Source organism: Cnephaeus nilssonii, assembly GCF_951640355.1.
Source record: "Cnephaeus nilssonii genome assembly, chromosome: X".
Lineage (NCBI taxonomy): Eukaryota > Metazoa > Chordata > Mammalia > Chiroptera > Vespertilionidae > Cnephaeus > Cnephaeus nilssonii.
In genome coordinates, this window is record NC_137071.1 from 80,832,603 (window position 1) to 80,850,238 (window position 17,636).

Genomic DNA, 17,636 nt, shown 5'->3' on the forward strand with positions numbered 1-17,636 from the left:
AGTTATTATCCCCCATTTACAGATAAGGAAATTGAGACAGAAACATCAAGCAACTTTATCCCCATGTATTACATAGATGAAAGAGACTGGATGCCAACTGAGATCTTTGACTCCAAAGCCTATGCTCTTTTAGTATATCATGCTGCCTCTCAATGAAAAAGAAACAAAAGACTGTAAAATGGACATTTCATGTATGTTCTTTTTATTTTGTTCATCCATCCAGAAAATATCTAAGGTGTGTTGAGGATGCTTCCACACTGCCAGAATCTCTAGAGTATTAAAGAAAGCTTTAAGGAGAAAGGATGTACTTCTAGCATGGCATTCCCAAACCTTGATATTTACAAGCTTGGCATTCCCAGCACATCATAAAAAATTTTAATTCTACTCTATGTTTTTCTGCTGTGCCTGGATTGCCTCTATTTTTTAAGGTAACAATTAATACAGCTGACACTGTCGTGTATGTTTGGACAGCTGACCAGAAAGGGGCCCAGGATGGCACAGGTTGTTTCTTCTTTTCAACATTAACCATTAAGGTATAAATGTGGGGACATGTAATTGGAGAATATGGGCAGCATGAAATGTGAGTCTAAGAGGGATGAGAGACACTTAGGCAGTTGAAAGAATGCAAAGGTGTTTCAAAAGAGGAACTAGGAGGCTTGACAAGCAGGATTCAGCAATACCTTTATCCATAAGGATTCATAGAATAACACTGTCCAGTGCACTGAGGAGAGGGGAGTTAGCGCCCTTGGGCAGACACATGGTACAAAAGAGAAAGGTAAGTAAAGGAGGAGAATGCAATGGAGAGAGAAGCAATAACAGAAAATGTAGTAAAAGAAGAAAGAGAAAATTAATGATCCTGTGATAAACACAATTGAAGGCCATCAACTTGGGGCAGAGACAGCCACATACAAAATTTCCTGTTTGTAAACTAGGTTTCTGGGGATGCTGATTAGTGCAGAAAACTGCCAAATGACTACATGCAAATCATGTATCTAATTTTTAACTTTTGGCATTTTACATTAATCAAAGTAGAATCAGAACAACTCATTCTATGAGGTCAATATTACCCTCATTCTAAAGTCCAAAAAATACATCATAGGAAAATAAATATACAGATCAATATTTCTAATGAGTATTGATGCAAAAATCCTCAACTCAAAATGGGGCATGAATGGGAGGTGGGGGGGTAATGGGGGAATAAGGACACATATAATACCTTAATCAATAAAGAAATAAAAAAATACTAGCAAACAATATCCAGAAAAGTATGAAATGGATTATACAGTATGACCAACAGTAATTTATCCCAGAAATGCAAGGTTGATTTAACATATGAAAATCAATCAATAAAATTCATATGATTATCTCAGTAAGCGAAGAAAAAGCATCTGACAAAATCCAGTACACTTTTTTTTTTTAAAAAATCCTCACCTGAAGATATTTTTCCATTGATTTTTAAAGAGAGTGGAAGGGAGTGGGAGAGAAGAGAGAGAGAAACATCAATGTGAGAGAGACACATCAATTGGTTGCCTAACTCAGGAGTCCTGACCTGGGCTGGGGATCAGGGCTGGGGACTGAACCTGCAATCGAAGTATGTGCCTTTGACTGGAATTGAACCTGGGACTCTTCAGTCTGCGGGCCAAGAATCTATTCACTGAGCCAAACCAGCTAGGGCAGATAGAAACATTGATGATAGAGAAACATCAATTGGCTGCCTCCTGCATGCCCCCTACTGGGGATCAAGCCTGCAACCCGGGTATATGCCTTGACTGGGAATAGAACCAGCAACCTCTTGGTGCATGGGACAATGCTCAATCCACTGAGTCATGCAGGCCAGACACTTTCATTATGAATGGATAGAAGGGAACATTCTCAATGTAATGAAAACCATCTATGTAAAAAACAAAGATGGTGAAAAACTGGGGGCTTTACCCCGCTAAGATCAGGGATAAGACAAGAATGTGTGCTCTCACAGTTATATTCAATATTGTCCTGGAGGTTCTAGCCAGGGTAATTAGACAAGGAAAAGAAACAAAAGAAACAAAAATTGGAAAGGAAAAGGTAAAACTATATCTATTCTCAGATGACATGATCTTGTATATAGAAAATCCTAAGTCATCCACTAAAAATCATTAAAATTAATAAATGAGTTCAGCTAGGTTGCAAGATACAAGGTCAATACATTGACAATGGTATCCAAAAATAAAATTATGAAAACAATTCCATTTATAATATTATAAAAAACAATAAAAATAATTAGGAATATATTTTACAAAGCCACTAAGACTTGTATACTGATAACTATAAAATATCATCAAAATAAATTAAAGATGACCTAACTTGATGGAACATTATCTCATGTTCATGAACTGGAAAACTTAATATGCTAAAGTAGCAATACTCTCCAAACTAATCATTGGTTCAACACAAACTCTATCAAAATCCCAACTGGCTTTTGTGCAGAAATTGACAAGCTGAACCTCAAATTCACATGAAAATGCAATATTAGTCAAAACAGTCCTCATGACCTTGGATTTGGCAATATATGCAGAGGTATGATACCAAAAGCACAAGCAACAAAAGAAAAAAATGAAATTAAATTTTGTCAAAATTAAATAATTTTGTACTTCAAAGGATATCATCAAAGAAGTGAAAATGCAAACCACAGAATGGGGGAAAAATACTTGCATATTATATATCTGAAAAGGGTCTAGTATCCAGAATACATAAAGAACTCTTACAACTCAACAAAACAAAGCAAATATCCCATTAAAAATAGCCAAATAATTTGAATAGACATTTCTCTAAAGTAAGGAAATGGCCAATAAGTAAATACAAAGATGTTCAACATCATCCATAATAAGGAAAATGCAAATTAAAGTCACAATGAGCTACTACTTCACACTCATTAGGATAGATATAATTTAAAAAAATGGAAAATGAGTATTGGTGAAGATTTGGAGAAATTGGAACACTGGTACATTGTTGTTGGGTATGTAAAATGATGCAGTCACTGTGGAAAATAACCTAGCAGTTCCTCAAAGTTTTAAACATAAAGCTACCATTAGAACCAGCAATTCTGCACCTAGATACAAACTCAAAAGCATTGAAAGTATTTATGCCCCTGGCCGTGTAGCTCGGTTGGTTAGTGCATCATCCTGATACACCACGTTTGCTGGTTTGATCCCTGGTCAGAACACATACAAGAATCAACCAATGAATGCATAAACAAGTGGAACAACAAATTGATGTCTGTCTCTCTCCTTCCCTCTCTCTCTCAAATCAACTTTTCAAACTATATATGCATATAAAAACGTGTACACAAATATTCATAGCAGTATTATTAATAACTAGTGGCCCGGTACACAAAATTTGTACATGGGGGGTGTGTCCCTCAGCCCGGCCTGCACCCTCTCCAATCTTGGACCCCTAGGGGGATGTCTGACTGCCAGTTTAGGCCATATCCCTGTGTCAGACATCCCTCTTGCAATCCAGGACCGCTGGCTCTTAACCGCTCATCTGCCTGCCAGCCTGCTTGCCCCCAAATGACCCCCCACCGGACTTCTTGCCCCCATCTTCCCCCCTTGCTGGCCTGCTCACCCCAACTGACCCCCCCTGCCTGCCTGCACACCCTGCCAGGGCTCTGTGATCAATGCTGTGCAGAGGGAGGCCCTGCCCACCCTGCTGGGTCTCTGGGATCAATGGCAGAGCAGAGGCAGGCATTTCCCACCTGGCCTGGGTTCTGCCATTAATCCCTGCCCACAGGGAGGCCCTTTCCACCAGGCCTGTGCTCTGTGATCAATCACTGCCAACAGGGAGGCCCTCCCTGCCCTGCCCACCCAAACAGGGCTCTGTGATCAATGCTGCACAGAGGGAGGCCCTACCCACCCTGCTGGGGCTGTGGGATCAATGGCAGAGCAGAGGCAGGTGTTTCCCACTCGGCCTGGGCTCCACCATTAATCCCCACCCACAGGGAGGCCCTGCCCACCAGGCCTGGGCTCTGCGATTAATGGCAGAGCAGAGGCAGGCGTTTCCCACCTGGCCTGGGCTCTGCCATTATTCCCCACCCACACAGAGGCCCTGCCCACCCTGCGATCAATCGCTGCCCACAGGGAGGCCCTACCTGCCCTGCCCACCCTGCCAGGGCTCTGTGATCAATGCTGCACAGAGGGAGGCCCTGCCCACCCGACTGGGGCTCTGCAATGGGCTCTCCTAGCCTTGGCGGCCTGGCTCGGCCTTCCTAGCCACAGCTTTGTCCGGAAGGTCGTCTATAAGGTCGCTCAGTCTAATTAGCATATTACTTTTATTAGTATAGATAGTGTACATGTGGAAAACCCCATCTATCTACTGATGAGGAGACAAATAAAATGTGTTATAGCCATACAGTGAAATATTAGTCAGCCATGAAAAGCAAAAGTACTGATACATGCTACAATGTGGATGAACTTTGAAAACATTATGCTAAATAAAAGAAGCCAAACACAAAAAGCCACATAGTATATGATTCCATTTATATGAAATGTCCAGAATAAGCAAATCTATATAGACAGTGGTTGCTGGGGGTTAGGCACAGGGGGAAATTGAGAGTGACTGCTAATGGGTAAGGGATTTCTTTTGGGATCATGAAAATATTCTGAAATTGAATAGTGGTGATGATTGCACAACCTTGTGAACATACTGAATATCATTAATTATACATTCTAAAAGGAAAAATTTTATGGTATGTGAATTATATATTAACTAGAGGCCCAGTGCATGAAAATTATGCATGGGTGGGGTCCCTCTGCCTGGCCAGCGATCAGGGCCAATCATGGCCATCTCGAGCCAAGTCCCAATTGGGGCTGATCGGGGCCGGTCATGGGGAGGGTCCACAGGAGGAACCGAGGGAGGGCTCCAGAGCATGTCTGGCCCCATCTTGCCCAGTCCCGATCGGCGGGACCGCAGCAGCAAGCTAACCTACTGGTTGGAACATCTGCCCCCTGGTGGTTAGTGCATGTCATAGTGACCAGTCAGTTGCCTGCTCAGTCAGACACTTAACAAATTAGGCTTTTATATGTATAGATTGTAACTCATGGCATGGAATGCTCAGCATGCACTTTCCCTCCAGGCCCTGGTCTTAGAGACCTCATGTCCTTCCAAGGCTCTGCTAACCCTCTTCAGCTGCCACACAAAGTAAACTGCATCATGTGTGTGGAAACCCTTTGCAGGCTCCATGGGTGTGTCTTTATTTCACTGCAGTTCCGATTACCCCAACATAAGGAGAGACACCCACATTATCAGGTAACACCATTGTGGTAAGACCCCCTGTTTAGCCTACTGCAGCAGTTTTAAATAGGCTATGGGTCACCCTAGCTGGTTTGGCTCAGTGCATAAAGCCATGACCTGTGGAATGAAGGGTCCTGGGTTCAATTCCGGTCAAGGGCACATTCCTGGGTTACAGGCTCAATCCCCAGTAGGAGGTGTGTGGGAGGCAGCAGATCAATTCTCTCTCATCATTGATGTTTCTATCTCTCTCTCCCTCTACCTTCCTGTCTGAAATCAAGAAAAATATATTAACAAAAATAAAAATTGTAGGAAGTGGTTTTAGGGTTAAGCCTCGGACTGACCTGCTGGCAAAGTCACAAACAAGCCCCAAGCTTCGAAGGGCACAGTCCTCTAAGCATAATTAAGCTTGATCTTGTAACTGATCCCTAGATCTTTCCTGGGTAGCTAGTGGGCTGTGGGAGGGGCAGCAAATGCTGCCAAAACAAGTGAAACTTACAAGAACATTGTCAATTGCCTTGTTTGTCCCTGATTATAAATAAAGCCTCAGCTTTGCAGTCTGGATCATTTCTGTGGCCTCAGCCAGGCACAGAAAGATCCACCCAGGCTCCCAGCTTCATGAATCTATTTCTGCATCTTGTTTTCTTTATTTTCTCAATCCCTGGCCGCCTCCATTTAGAACCAGTTCATTCATCTCTCTTCCTGCACGGGATGCGGAAAAGGGAGATCCCCGCCATGTCTGGCCCCTGCCACACCAGGTCCCCGCATTCTGGCGACCAACATGGGCCATGAAAGAGGCAACAAGAGGTAAGAGACAAGGGATCACTCCCAAGAATTGCGCACACCACAGATTTAAGAAATGTAAGGTAATGGGGAGTGTATTTGTATTGAACTGAATTAAAATAGCCAGGTGTAAAACATGGGTAATCCTTCTAAATGCTTTAAACTATGCTCATAGCTCAAAGATGCTGTTAAGCGTAGTCAGATTCTTGATTTCTTAAGTTTTGTTGATGAAACCTGGGAAAATGTTAGAAAGCAGTTGTGTGACCAATACTCAGCAAAATGTCCAGAGAAAATTCCTATTTTAATTAGTGATGGCCTTGATTCAACACAAGAGAGTTTAAGGATTAAAGGAATTTCTCAGCAACTGCCAATAATTCTTTATCTTAAAAAATATTTTTCTTTCCTTAAAAAATAAAAATAAATAAAAATTGAAAAAGTAAATAAAATAAAAACAGTAGAAGCCAGACCATTACTGAAACTTCCCCCGAAGTAACAAGGAGGTGGGGGAAAGGAGACACATGGTGATCCAATATGGACGCCACTCCCCAAGAAAGCCACTTTGAGAGGCCTTATCTTTGCCATCTTTATTTATTTTCCAGCTAATGACTTAAAGCTTTTACAAAGTCATAAATGCATCTGGGGTTTCTGTGCACATGTAAGGGGAAAAGGCCAGTTTAAAAATGAGTGCACATAGTTTTGAGCTGAACTTGACTCTTTTCTGTGTACAGAATAAAAACCCGAGACTGTTTTGGCCTTAAAAATGGCGGAGATGAACCAGGAAAGAAATACAGGCTAGTTTCCCAAGGCATCTAAAGTAGCTCTCTTGAAATTTCCTGCCAGAGGCAAATAAATAGCAGGAAGGAAATAGTCAAGTTTACACATGTATGGCTGAGAGTTTGCTTCTTGACTTCCCCAGCAGGAAAATTGTGAACGTTTTGAAATTTAGAGGCTGGGCCAGGCCTATCAGCTGGAAATTTAAAAGAACTTGGAAGTTTACTAAATCAAATGATAAATTTAAATTATCTAAATGTATTGAATTGTTATAATACTGAAATGTTGATCTGAGTATGCATTGCATGAAGTCTAGAGGATAGAAGTTAATCTATTAATTAAATATGCCTTATATTTTATTTGAAATGTATCCTTAAAAATGTAAAAGTATTATTGATTTGACAAATGCTAAGTATTTAATTTCGCTACCTAAAATTTAAAGATCTGAAAGTTTAAGGTCTCTTTTCTTGCCATAAAGAGGTTTTAAAGCTACACCCTTTTAAAATTTGCACATAAATGGCTACACCTTTTGCTAGCTGACCTTCCCAGAAAAGGTCAAGTGGCTAGGCCTAAAAGTTTTTCCTGCAAAAGTGGCTCCTTTAACCTACAAGTTTGCTTCTCAGTTTCCCCGGGCAGAAAAAATATGGTTTAAAGTTAATTATTAGATTTTAAAATTTATTCTTATGAATATAAAAGTGTTGTTAATCTAAGAACTGCTAATATTTGACTTGCAAGCTCTGAAAGTTTAAGGTTCAAATTGAATTGGGAGAAATTATATAAATGTGGTAATAATACCTAAAATATAAAAACGTGGTTTTGAGAAAATAAAATGTGTTTTCTCTTAAATAATTAGGAATTCAAAATATGTTACTTCTTGGTCTGATTTAAAAAAGAGGATTAATTATATAATCCAGTTTAAATGTAATTGATATTCTTTGAGATAATTTAAGTATAATCTTTAAATCATATATATAAATATATAAATATATATATTTGATCTTTCCAAGTGTATTTCAAGGTTTTGAGAGTAGCTTTTAGACATTTCACGGGCCCCGAAATGTTTCAAAAGTCTGTTCTCTCTTAAAAAATTATATTTTTTAAATTAAACCGATTGATACCTGGAATCACATGGAAAGCTTTATCAAATAAAAATTAATTAATATATTTTACTTATATACATATATATTAAATGTTATGAAAGTTTTCGCCTGTAAGAAGGGCAAAAACAATATATTTCTTAAATATATCCAAAATTTTCAACAGCAGTAGAATTTCAAGAAAGACAAAAGCCTCAAGCAGCCTGCAATTTTTAATTGGCTGGAGGTGGGACACTGTTTATGCTTTTAGATCAGACCAATAAAGTATCAAACCTGTAAGTTTACCGAATAAGTTTCTTTGCCTTTTTTTTTAATTAAAGATACCTGCTAAAGTTACTTTATAAATTAGTTTTTTAAAATATAATCAAGGTCTCATATAAATTAAGTTACATGAGAAGCCAATGTTTTTATAAGTAACTGAATCCAAATAATATTTAAGAACATATTAGAAGCCACCATTTACTGCCTGACTTTATGTAGCCTCCTGCATTAAGCTAAAGGTGGGGCAACATTTGTGGCTTGTGAATTCAGAGGTAATTTTGCTTTATTTTTAAAATGAAGATACCTACTTTAATTACTTAAATAAATTAGCTTATCCTACCTTATAAAAGAGAAACATGCAAATTGACCGCACCTTCGCTATGCCCACAGCCAATCAGAGTGAACAAGGTGGCAGTTAATTTGCATATGTGGGCGCTGAGTGGCCTGTAGGCCCCTACTTAGGTCCTGAGTGGCAGGAGTCCCAGAACGCCCCCTGGCCACTCAAAGCCTATGGGTGTAGGTGCCAAGCCACCTGGTGGGGCGGGAACATCCCCGCGTCGCTTCCTGCCCCGCCCCCAGCAGCTTGCAAAGTCTCCCGCCTGAAGCGGCGGTTTGGGGCCATGCCCCCAGCCAGGCGCCCAAGACCGGGGGCTGGCTGCTGGCCTCTGGGGTGTGCCGAGACCCTGGCGGCCACTGCTGCATGCTGCCCAGGGTCCCTGCATGCCCCGAGCCTGAGGCCCAGGGTCAGGCTGGCTGCTGGCCTTGGGGCATTTGGAGACGGGGATGTTCCCGCCCTGCCCCAGAGGCTTTCCAAGCTCCAGCACCAAGAGGCAGTTTGTGTCCATGCCCCCAGCCTAGCGCCCTCCACAGGGGGATGGCTGCTAGCCTCTAGGGTGTGCGGAGACTCTGGCAGCCACCACTGGGTGGCAGGGACACGCCCCTAGCCCAGTGGACACAACCCAGGGGCTGCATGAGCTGCAGAGGATACACCTTTTTAAAAAAAAAATTTATTGATTTTTTTTACAGAGAAGAGGGTAGAGGAATAGACAGTCAGAAATATCAATGAGAGATAAACATCCATTAGCTGCCTCCTGCACACTCCCCACTGGGGATATGCCTCCAACCAAGGTACATGCCCTTAACAGGAATCAAACCTGGGACCCTTCAGTCTGCAGGCCCACGGTCTATCCACTGAGTCAAACCAGTTTGAGAGTTAATACCTTTTCTGACAACTCATTGGCTAAGCTCCCTGTAGTCCACCACTTTCAGTGTTCTTGGTAATTTGGGTTATAAGAATCCAAGAAGGTGATCTAGGGTTTTTCCACCACACTCTTGAAGGAAAAAATGAAGGTCCCTTGACGGGTCCCAGATTGGAGAGACTGCAGGCTGGGCTGAGGGACAACACCCCCCCTGCTCCCCTCCCCGCCATGCACGAATTTCGTGCACCAGGCCTCTAGTTAAATTATAATCAAGGTTTTCAGCTTAATGAAAAGCCAATAATTTTATAAACAATTCTAATAAAGACCAAAAACAGCTAGTGATTGTCGGAAATGTGATTTTTTTACTTTCCTTTAAAAGAACAGATTGAGCAGCCGCCATGATAGCCACATGTCTTACCACTCACGTGACTTGGGGGCCACCATCTTGAAATAACAAAGGCCAACCCCCTTCCTTTAAATAAGCCAATGTCTTTGTAAGCAATTTAAATAAGTCTTCTAAGAAAGTTACTGAAGGCTTCCCATGATCCCTCTGTATATGCAAATTAGCTAATGGGAATACTCTTAAAAATAAATTTCTTGCTTAATAAAAAGGAGAAATTTGAAAATTTTGAAATCTCTTTCACTGGTATTACAGGATAAACTGAGGATTGTTATTAAAATATTAAATCTAATCCATACTAGTGGTCACCATAACCTTAAGAGAAATTGTTTCATGTGGCAAAGATTTTTAAATGAAACTATCTTTAGCCTAAAAAATTATTTTGGAAGGAAATAAAGATAGGTTTCCTTCAAATATCATAAGGATTGTAATTGATAACCAATGCATTAGGCCTCCGAAGGTGGAGATAAGAAAAGATTAAGTGACTTTAAGAAATTATTAGGGGACATTAATTGGTTAAAACCTTGTCTATACAAAAAGAAATTGATAGCCAGTTTGAAATTGAATTGCCATTGCCTAGAGCAAAGAATATCCTTACATGATATTATTCTCCAATTTCATTATAATTTTTGATATTTTACAACAGCATACTGTACATTTATCCCAAACAAACTTACAAACTAATTCTTTGAATATTTGGTAGCAATTTAAAAAGGACATGAAAGGATTTAATCCCTTCCATGGTGTGGAAGGCACCCTGGGGAGGCACTTGAGCATTCTATATTGGTCCCTCTTGCCCTTTTTGCCAAGAGGGACCCTCTTCTCACAATCCAATTGACCACAGCTGTTGCCTGAGTTTTCTGTTCATGCTGAGGTTGAAGCTTCATGGTGGCTGGTACCATGGATCTATTTCTCGCACAATGGCGTGAGCTGGGCCCTCCCTGGAGAAGAAACCTGGGTTCCCGAAGATATGTGATCAATGCCAGGGCCCCACCAGCAGGCGAGGGGATCCCAAGGCAGGTTCTGGGCATGGAGGCCATGGGGGCATAGGCTACCAAGGAGACAGAACTGAACCACACATCACCCTGCTTGGCCCCGGAGGATGGCTGGTTAGTCAAAGACGGCTAAGATTCCTCAGGGGCGGAACAACCTAAGACAGGCACAGTCGCAGAGGGGCCATCAGGAGAGAATTTGGGGGTCACCAGAGGTGGGGCACAGATCCTCACCCCCCCAACATTGCAGGGGCTTGAACACTCGCCTCCTCTGAGGGAGGTCTCCTGCCCCATGGCTGCTTTGTGCTTCCCATGCCAGCTCAGATCGGGACCCAAGCAATGTACAGAGACTTGGCTCAGATCAGATCTGGACCCAGATAACAGAAAGAGACTAGCCCCAGCTTGGATTGGGACCCAGGCAACAGAGAGTTGGCTGATGGCAGTTGCCCTATGTCTAAATCCAGCCTAAATCCAGGAATGCTCAGGGCTTTCTCAAGGATGCAAAATAACCATTTCCATTAATATTTACAGGATAAACTAAGATTGTTGTTAGAGTATTAAATTTGACAGTAAAAGAGTCAAGTTTTCAGATTAAATTGGCTAATTAAAAATAAGTAAATATTCAAGAAAATTTAATTGTACAAAAGGTTGTTCCTAAAGTATTAACTAAAATTTTATTGATAGTTCATCTCATAGTAAAATTGCTTAACATGCAATGAATCCAAAGCAGTCATATTTCTGTGTAAAAATAAAAGGTTATCAAGACTGCATTAAAATAAATTTTTTTACAAAAGCCTCATAATAATTAAATAAAAATAGGATTATTAAAATAATATCTTGTAAGAAATATTCTGTAAGTAAATTATATCAAACCTTAATTGCTTTAAAATTTTACTTTAAAAATTATTTTTCATTTATAATGCACACATGAAAAAATCTTATGGTGCCAAAATAAGCCAAAGGAAAACCATTTGGACAAAAATCAGAAGGATCCCAAGTCTAATTTATAGAAAAGAGTTCTTTATTAACCTTTGGTCGAGAATATGTTTATATTTCCAGAAAACTCCAAAGCCCATGTGGATTCCTACAACAACAGATCCCAGAGAGGACCTGATAGAACTGTTCCAGCCACAGAATAAGTAGTGGCCCACAAGACAGAAGAGAAATAAAAATAGTGAAGATGCCTTGCCATGCTAGCAATCAGCACCTGTGCACTACTGCAGGTTTCCCAGGACCAAGAGCAAGGAAGGTCCTCCTGCATAGAAATCAAAATGTTTGATGTTTTGTGTTCTACGAGGACCCCTGACTTGAGGGTCTTGCTTTATTTCTAACACAGGGAATAGTATTACCTGCCACATTAAAAGAAATGTTATACCTCAGGCATTAACCATTTTTACAGATGGATCCAGTTCTGGAAAGGCTGGATCTACTGCAGCAGGAGGGCAAAGGTCCTTCAAACCCCTTATATTTCAGTAGAAATACAAGCTCCTATTTATGCCTTAATAGATCTTGCTATGGAGCCCATTCAACCTATAGTAATAGTGTTTATGTGGTAAGTATGGCCAAAATTATTGATACAGCTACTATAGGGCACACAATTCAGAGGAACTTTTCATTTAATTTTCAGCCTTTAAAATGTTATTAAAGAAAGACAATTTCCATGTTTTATTGGAAGCAATGTCCTCAGTTTGTTATCCACCTTTCTGTGCCAACTTTAGGGGTAAATCCCCAAGGACTTAAACCTAATCAAATCTGACAAAATGGATGTCACTCAATAGTGGAAAGAGCCAATCATACTCTTAAAATCATGTATTAAAACAAAAAGGGGGAGACAGGTGTTATGTGTCACCTCAAAAGAGGCTCAGTCATGCTTTTTATACTTTAAAATTTTTGAATTATAATGCAAAGGATCGTACAGCAGGTGAAAGGCATCAGGCCTCCTGTACAATAGCTTCCATCGAGTCAGCTAGGTGGAAGGAAGCATAAAGCAGACAAGAGTTTTATCAGATTCAGTAATAATGTGGGGAACAGGTTGTGTTTTATATCTTTCCAGAAGAAGCAATGCAGCCAATTTGGGTGCCAGAGCGTTACGTCCGTCACCACAACGGACTCAGAGAAGTTCCTGTGTCCCTTCACTCAAAAGGACTGAGAGCTGCCCTGATGACAGCAAAGCAGAGGAAGAAGAAAACTGAAAGCTACGCAAGGGACTGAGGTGCCAACATGGAGTCATCTGAAGAAAACGACTGAAGAACAGCAGATTGTGGAAAAGCAAGAAGTTGAAGCTACTTATTCAATCATGTTCCTGGCCATGCTAGCATTGATTAGGTACCAGTCTTCTGCAAACTCTTGCACAGCCAAGTGTGAGGACTCTTGAATAAATCAGCAAAAGAAACTTTCATTTAGTAGGAAAATGTTACTGTAGTTTGATTTCTTTATTGTTGTGTTGCATTGGCATTGTTTTATTAATTATTAATCCATGTCTGGATTTTGCATTGGCATTGCTTTGTTAATGTTTTAATAGTCAGAAATTTGTTCTTGATGTTTAAATTTTACTTCCATTATTAGTAGCTTAAATTTAAAAGAAAGGGTGAGATGTGGGAAGCGGTTATAGGGTTAAGCCTCGGACTGACCTGCTGGCAAAGTCACAAACAAGCCCCAAGCTTCGAAGGGCACAGTCCTCTAAGCATAATTAAGCTTGATCTTGTAACTGATCCCTAGATCTTTCCTGGGTAGCTAGTGGGCTGTGGGAGGGGCAGCAAATGCTGCCAAAACAAGTGAAACTTACAGGAGCATTGTCAATTGCCTTGTTTGTCCCTGATTATAAATAAAGCCTCAGCTTTGCAGTCTGGATCAGTTCTGTGGCCTCAGCCAGGCACAGAAAGATCCACCCAGGCTCCCAGCTTCATGAATCTATTTCTGCGTCTTGTTTTCTTTATTTTCTCAATCCCTGGCCACCTCCATTTAGAACCGGTTTGTTCATCTCTCTTCCCGCGTGGGACGCAGAAAAGGGATATCCCCACCATGTCTGGCCCCCACCACATCAGGCCCCCGCAAAAATAAATAGGCCATGAATCAAACATTGCTGCTCTTCATCCATCCAGTCCCCTCACACCCTCTTTTGTCCCCCTCCCCACAAGCACACACAAACACTCTGCTGTGGTCTGTAAAATGGGGTCAGAATTTCTACTAGTACTTCAACCAAGGGCGACGCTTCAGCATGGCCCACCTACCCTGGCCATCTCTATTCCCAGTGCTGTGGGGCCTCTCCCTCCCTCCCCTACATCTAACTTGGTGGGCCCTACTCTGCCCCCTCCTCCTGCAACCTCCTGTCTGCAGCCTCCCCCTTTCTCCTCCCGGGGGGAGCTCCCCAAAGGCTGTGTGGAACTGGGCGGGGTTCTGCAGGGTGGGCATGGAGGTGCAGGCAAGGCAGTACTGGAGGGGCTGCAGTGGTGTGGAGTTTTTCAGGGGCAAGCCTAGGCAGGGCCTCAGAGGAGAGCTGGGGTGACAGGTCACGGGGAGGAGGAGAGGGACTTGGAGCCTGTCCTGTGAGAGAGGCACCAGGCTCCTTGGCTTTCCCCACCCAGCAGCTTTTCTAAGCCCCTGTGCAGCTGTCTCCCTCCACCCCTCGCTGCCTCCCCCTTCCTTTCAAGTTTTGGACTCCGTTGCTCTGACTCAGCCCCATCCCCCTCTCTGCTGCACCTCTGGGTCCCGGGGAGCCTGAGGCCGCCCCTTGGCCTTGGGCAGACACACCTAGCCTGTCCCTCCGTAATGGTGCTACCCACTCTCCTGGAGTAGTCAGTGAAACTTAACAAATAAAAAGAAGCAGCTCTGAAGATTACAAATTGAGCACTGAGAACACCACAGGCTGCAGAGGGCTTCACAATCCAAGGCTATAGGATCACAGGTAGCAGCCTCCCACACCACCCAGTCCCTCCTGGCTCCTGCCCATGCCTGCCTCTGCCTGGGGCTCAGGCCAAACCCTGGGAGCTTCCTGAGGGCTCTCACCTCACACCTCACTTTCCAGTCCAGCCCACCAGTGCCCGAAGCAAGCTAACCTATCAGTTGGAGCATCTTCCCCCTGGTGGTCAGTGCAGGTAATAGTGACTGGTCCAGCGGTTGAATTCCCAGGGGAACTCCAGTCGAGGGCACAATTTGCATATTAGGCTTTTATAATATAGGAAAGTGATGGGCAACCTTTTGAGCTTGGTGTGTCAAACTTCGCCAAAAAACTGAGCATAACTCGGGTAGTGTGTCACTTTGAGGAAAAAACATTATTTCGCAAATGTTTCATCCTCAGGAGCAGCAAATGTTTCATCCTCGGCATGCGGCTGCCTCAGCGGCTGCGTGTCATCAGAAATGGCTACGCGTGTCAGTGCTGACATGCGTGTCATAGGTTCACCATCACTGATATAGGATAAAGCTTTTTAAAGTAGAATTATAGATCTAACAACCAAGTAGGATAAATGTATGAAATACTTATCTTTCTCTACCCCAGCTAGCAGGATCAGTAGCTTGCTTCCCTTTTCTCCACACTTGTCATATCCTTCCCTTATGTAATGTTTTTATAGTGAGCAACTCCTTCCTCCAAAAATTAGTCACACGAGACAAAAAACAGTGTGAGTCAACAGAGAGAAATGGAAGTAATAGGGCATAAGCTATATGAGATGGGTGGCCTCATTGTTCCAAAGTTCTCTCCTACCTTTGAGAATAGTCAAGGAAATTTAGACATTTTCCTTCTTATTCTCGTCCATCATGGTAAGTTGGAAAAATACTTTTAAGTCTTCCAATTAGAGCCCAATCTATTCCCATTCACATTAGTAAATGTAAGCCATTCTCATTGAGAGTTGGCAATCATAGGATAGTCACGAGCTATTTCTGTCACTCCTTCTAATATTTAACAGTTACTGCCAATGTAACAATGCCCGTAACGTGCCAGTAACAATTCCCAATATGTAACCTGGGTTCCTAATACATGATGAAAACCAAATTACCCTTTGTTATATCCTCAGTAGAGAATAAGAAGAGATACTGTTGATTTGTATTTGAAAAACAGTGCCTAGAAGGATGTATTAATAGGAAGTAGGATTTATTCAGAGGATGACAGATCATCAGTCTCCAAGCATTTGAAATCCTGCTGTAGATAGGGTTGCCCAAAACTGGTCATAAGACTCCAGATAAAAGTGCACAAAGGGTGTGGAGAGACACAGTCAAGGAAGTGGATAATCTGGCCAAGCCACCACTTCTCACAAGCTAGCACAATGAGAGAGACTCAGGCAAGCACCACTAGCAACCAGAGGCCCGTTCAAGATGTAAAGCACTTTGAAAAACAGATGAACCACCATTGCCATCCTGCCCAGGCCACCTTACCTAACTGAAATTGATTGGAGATATTCCCACATGTTTGCATTACTTCCGGGCTATTCCATCCTAAGGGGTATAATGCACAGCCTGAGCTTATCAGCAGCCCTAGAAAGAAAAACATACACACAGGTAGAAAAATAAAATAGGTCTTGTGTGACCCCAATATTCCCTCTAGATTATCTCAGCTTAAATTCTGCCTTTTCCACTCAGAGTTTACCTCTCCCCTTTTACCCTAAATGTCTATAACACCACCCAACTCAAAAGGATATCTTTGCCATGCCAAAAGTGGTGAGTTGTAGAGGGAACAACTTATAAAAGGCAGTATTGGGAATTGAGACAGGGCAATGTAATTTTTATAGCTGAAATATTTTTGACAATTATTTACAAAGCTAATTTGGTCTCTCCAACCAGAATCCTCTTCTATCTTGGTCTGATTTACAAAAAGTCACAATATAGAGACTAATACTGTTACCTAAAAATTCAGCCTTTTCTAAAAATCAATTAGGTCCCTAGGAGTTGAAGGTAGGTCATGATTTCTGTAACTTGGAATCAGCTGCCAGACTGAGATCTACACAAAGCATTCATGTTGCATTGGCTTCTCCTGGTGAGCAGGCACCACACTCCCTCTTCCAGAAACACTTACTTCTTCTGAGAAATCATTCCAAATTCATGCTAAACCTACCTCCTTTCTTTAAAAAATATATTTTATTTGCAAGCATACAAGTCCTTTGGTTGATCCCTCCCCTGCCTTCCCACTGAACTTTGACAGTCTTTTTGATGCTTCTTTGTATCTGTATCTATTTTTGTTCATCAGTTTATAATGTTCATTATATTCCACAAATGAGTGAGATCATGTGATATTTATCTTTCTCTGACTGGCTTGTATGCATGCATATAAGCATAACCAATGGACACATTCACTAGGGTGTGAGGGCCTGTGCCAGTGGGTGGGTGTGGCTGGGGGGAGGTCAATGGGGGGAAAGGGAAACATATGTAATACTATATGTAATATTTTAAACAATAAAATAAAACTTAAAAAATAAAAAATATACAAACATATTCTCGACCAAAAGTTAATAAAGGAATTTTTTCTATAAATTTGACTTGGGATCCTATTTCATTTTTTGCCCAAATGATTTTCCTCTGGCTTGTTTTGTCACCTTGTGTGTTTTTCACGGGTGTCTTGCTTTTAGCCTTACAATTAATTTTCTAAAGTATTAATTTTCTAGATGTAATTTACTTACAGGATATTTTTCCTTACATGATATTCCTCTACTATCCCCTCCTTTTTTGATTTAAATGTTAGGAGGCTTTTGAAAATTTTATAATGTAGTCTTGATGGCTTTTAAATTTTAATTTTTTGCACTATAATATTATTGTTTTAGGTTCATTACATGGTGCAAAATTTTATCATGAGATGAAGTACCAATAAAAATTTTAGTTAACACTTTAGGAACACCTTTTTGTCCAGTACAATTAATTTTTCTAGAATATTCACTTGTTTCAACTA

At 41.4% G+C, this 17,636-nt stretch overlaps 1 protein-coding gene across 1 annotated transcript in view; it reads right to left on the minus strand.

Moving 5' to 3' along the window:
• The window catches only part of LHFPL1 (LHFPL tetraspan subfamily member 1), a gene marked incomplete at its 3' end in the record, with an annotated part of 84,258 nt that overhangs the window by 53,183 nt on the left and 13,439 nt on the right, over nt 1–17,636 (minus strand). Inside the window, exon 2 of the mRNA XM_079764732.1 lies at nt 16,133–16,231. Coding sequence (XP_079620858.1) covers nt 16,133–16,231 — 99 coding nt within the window. The remainder of the gene's footprint in view (nt 1–16,132; nt 16,232–17,636) is intronic.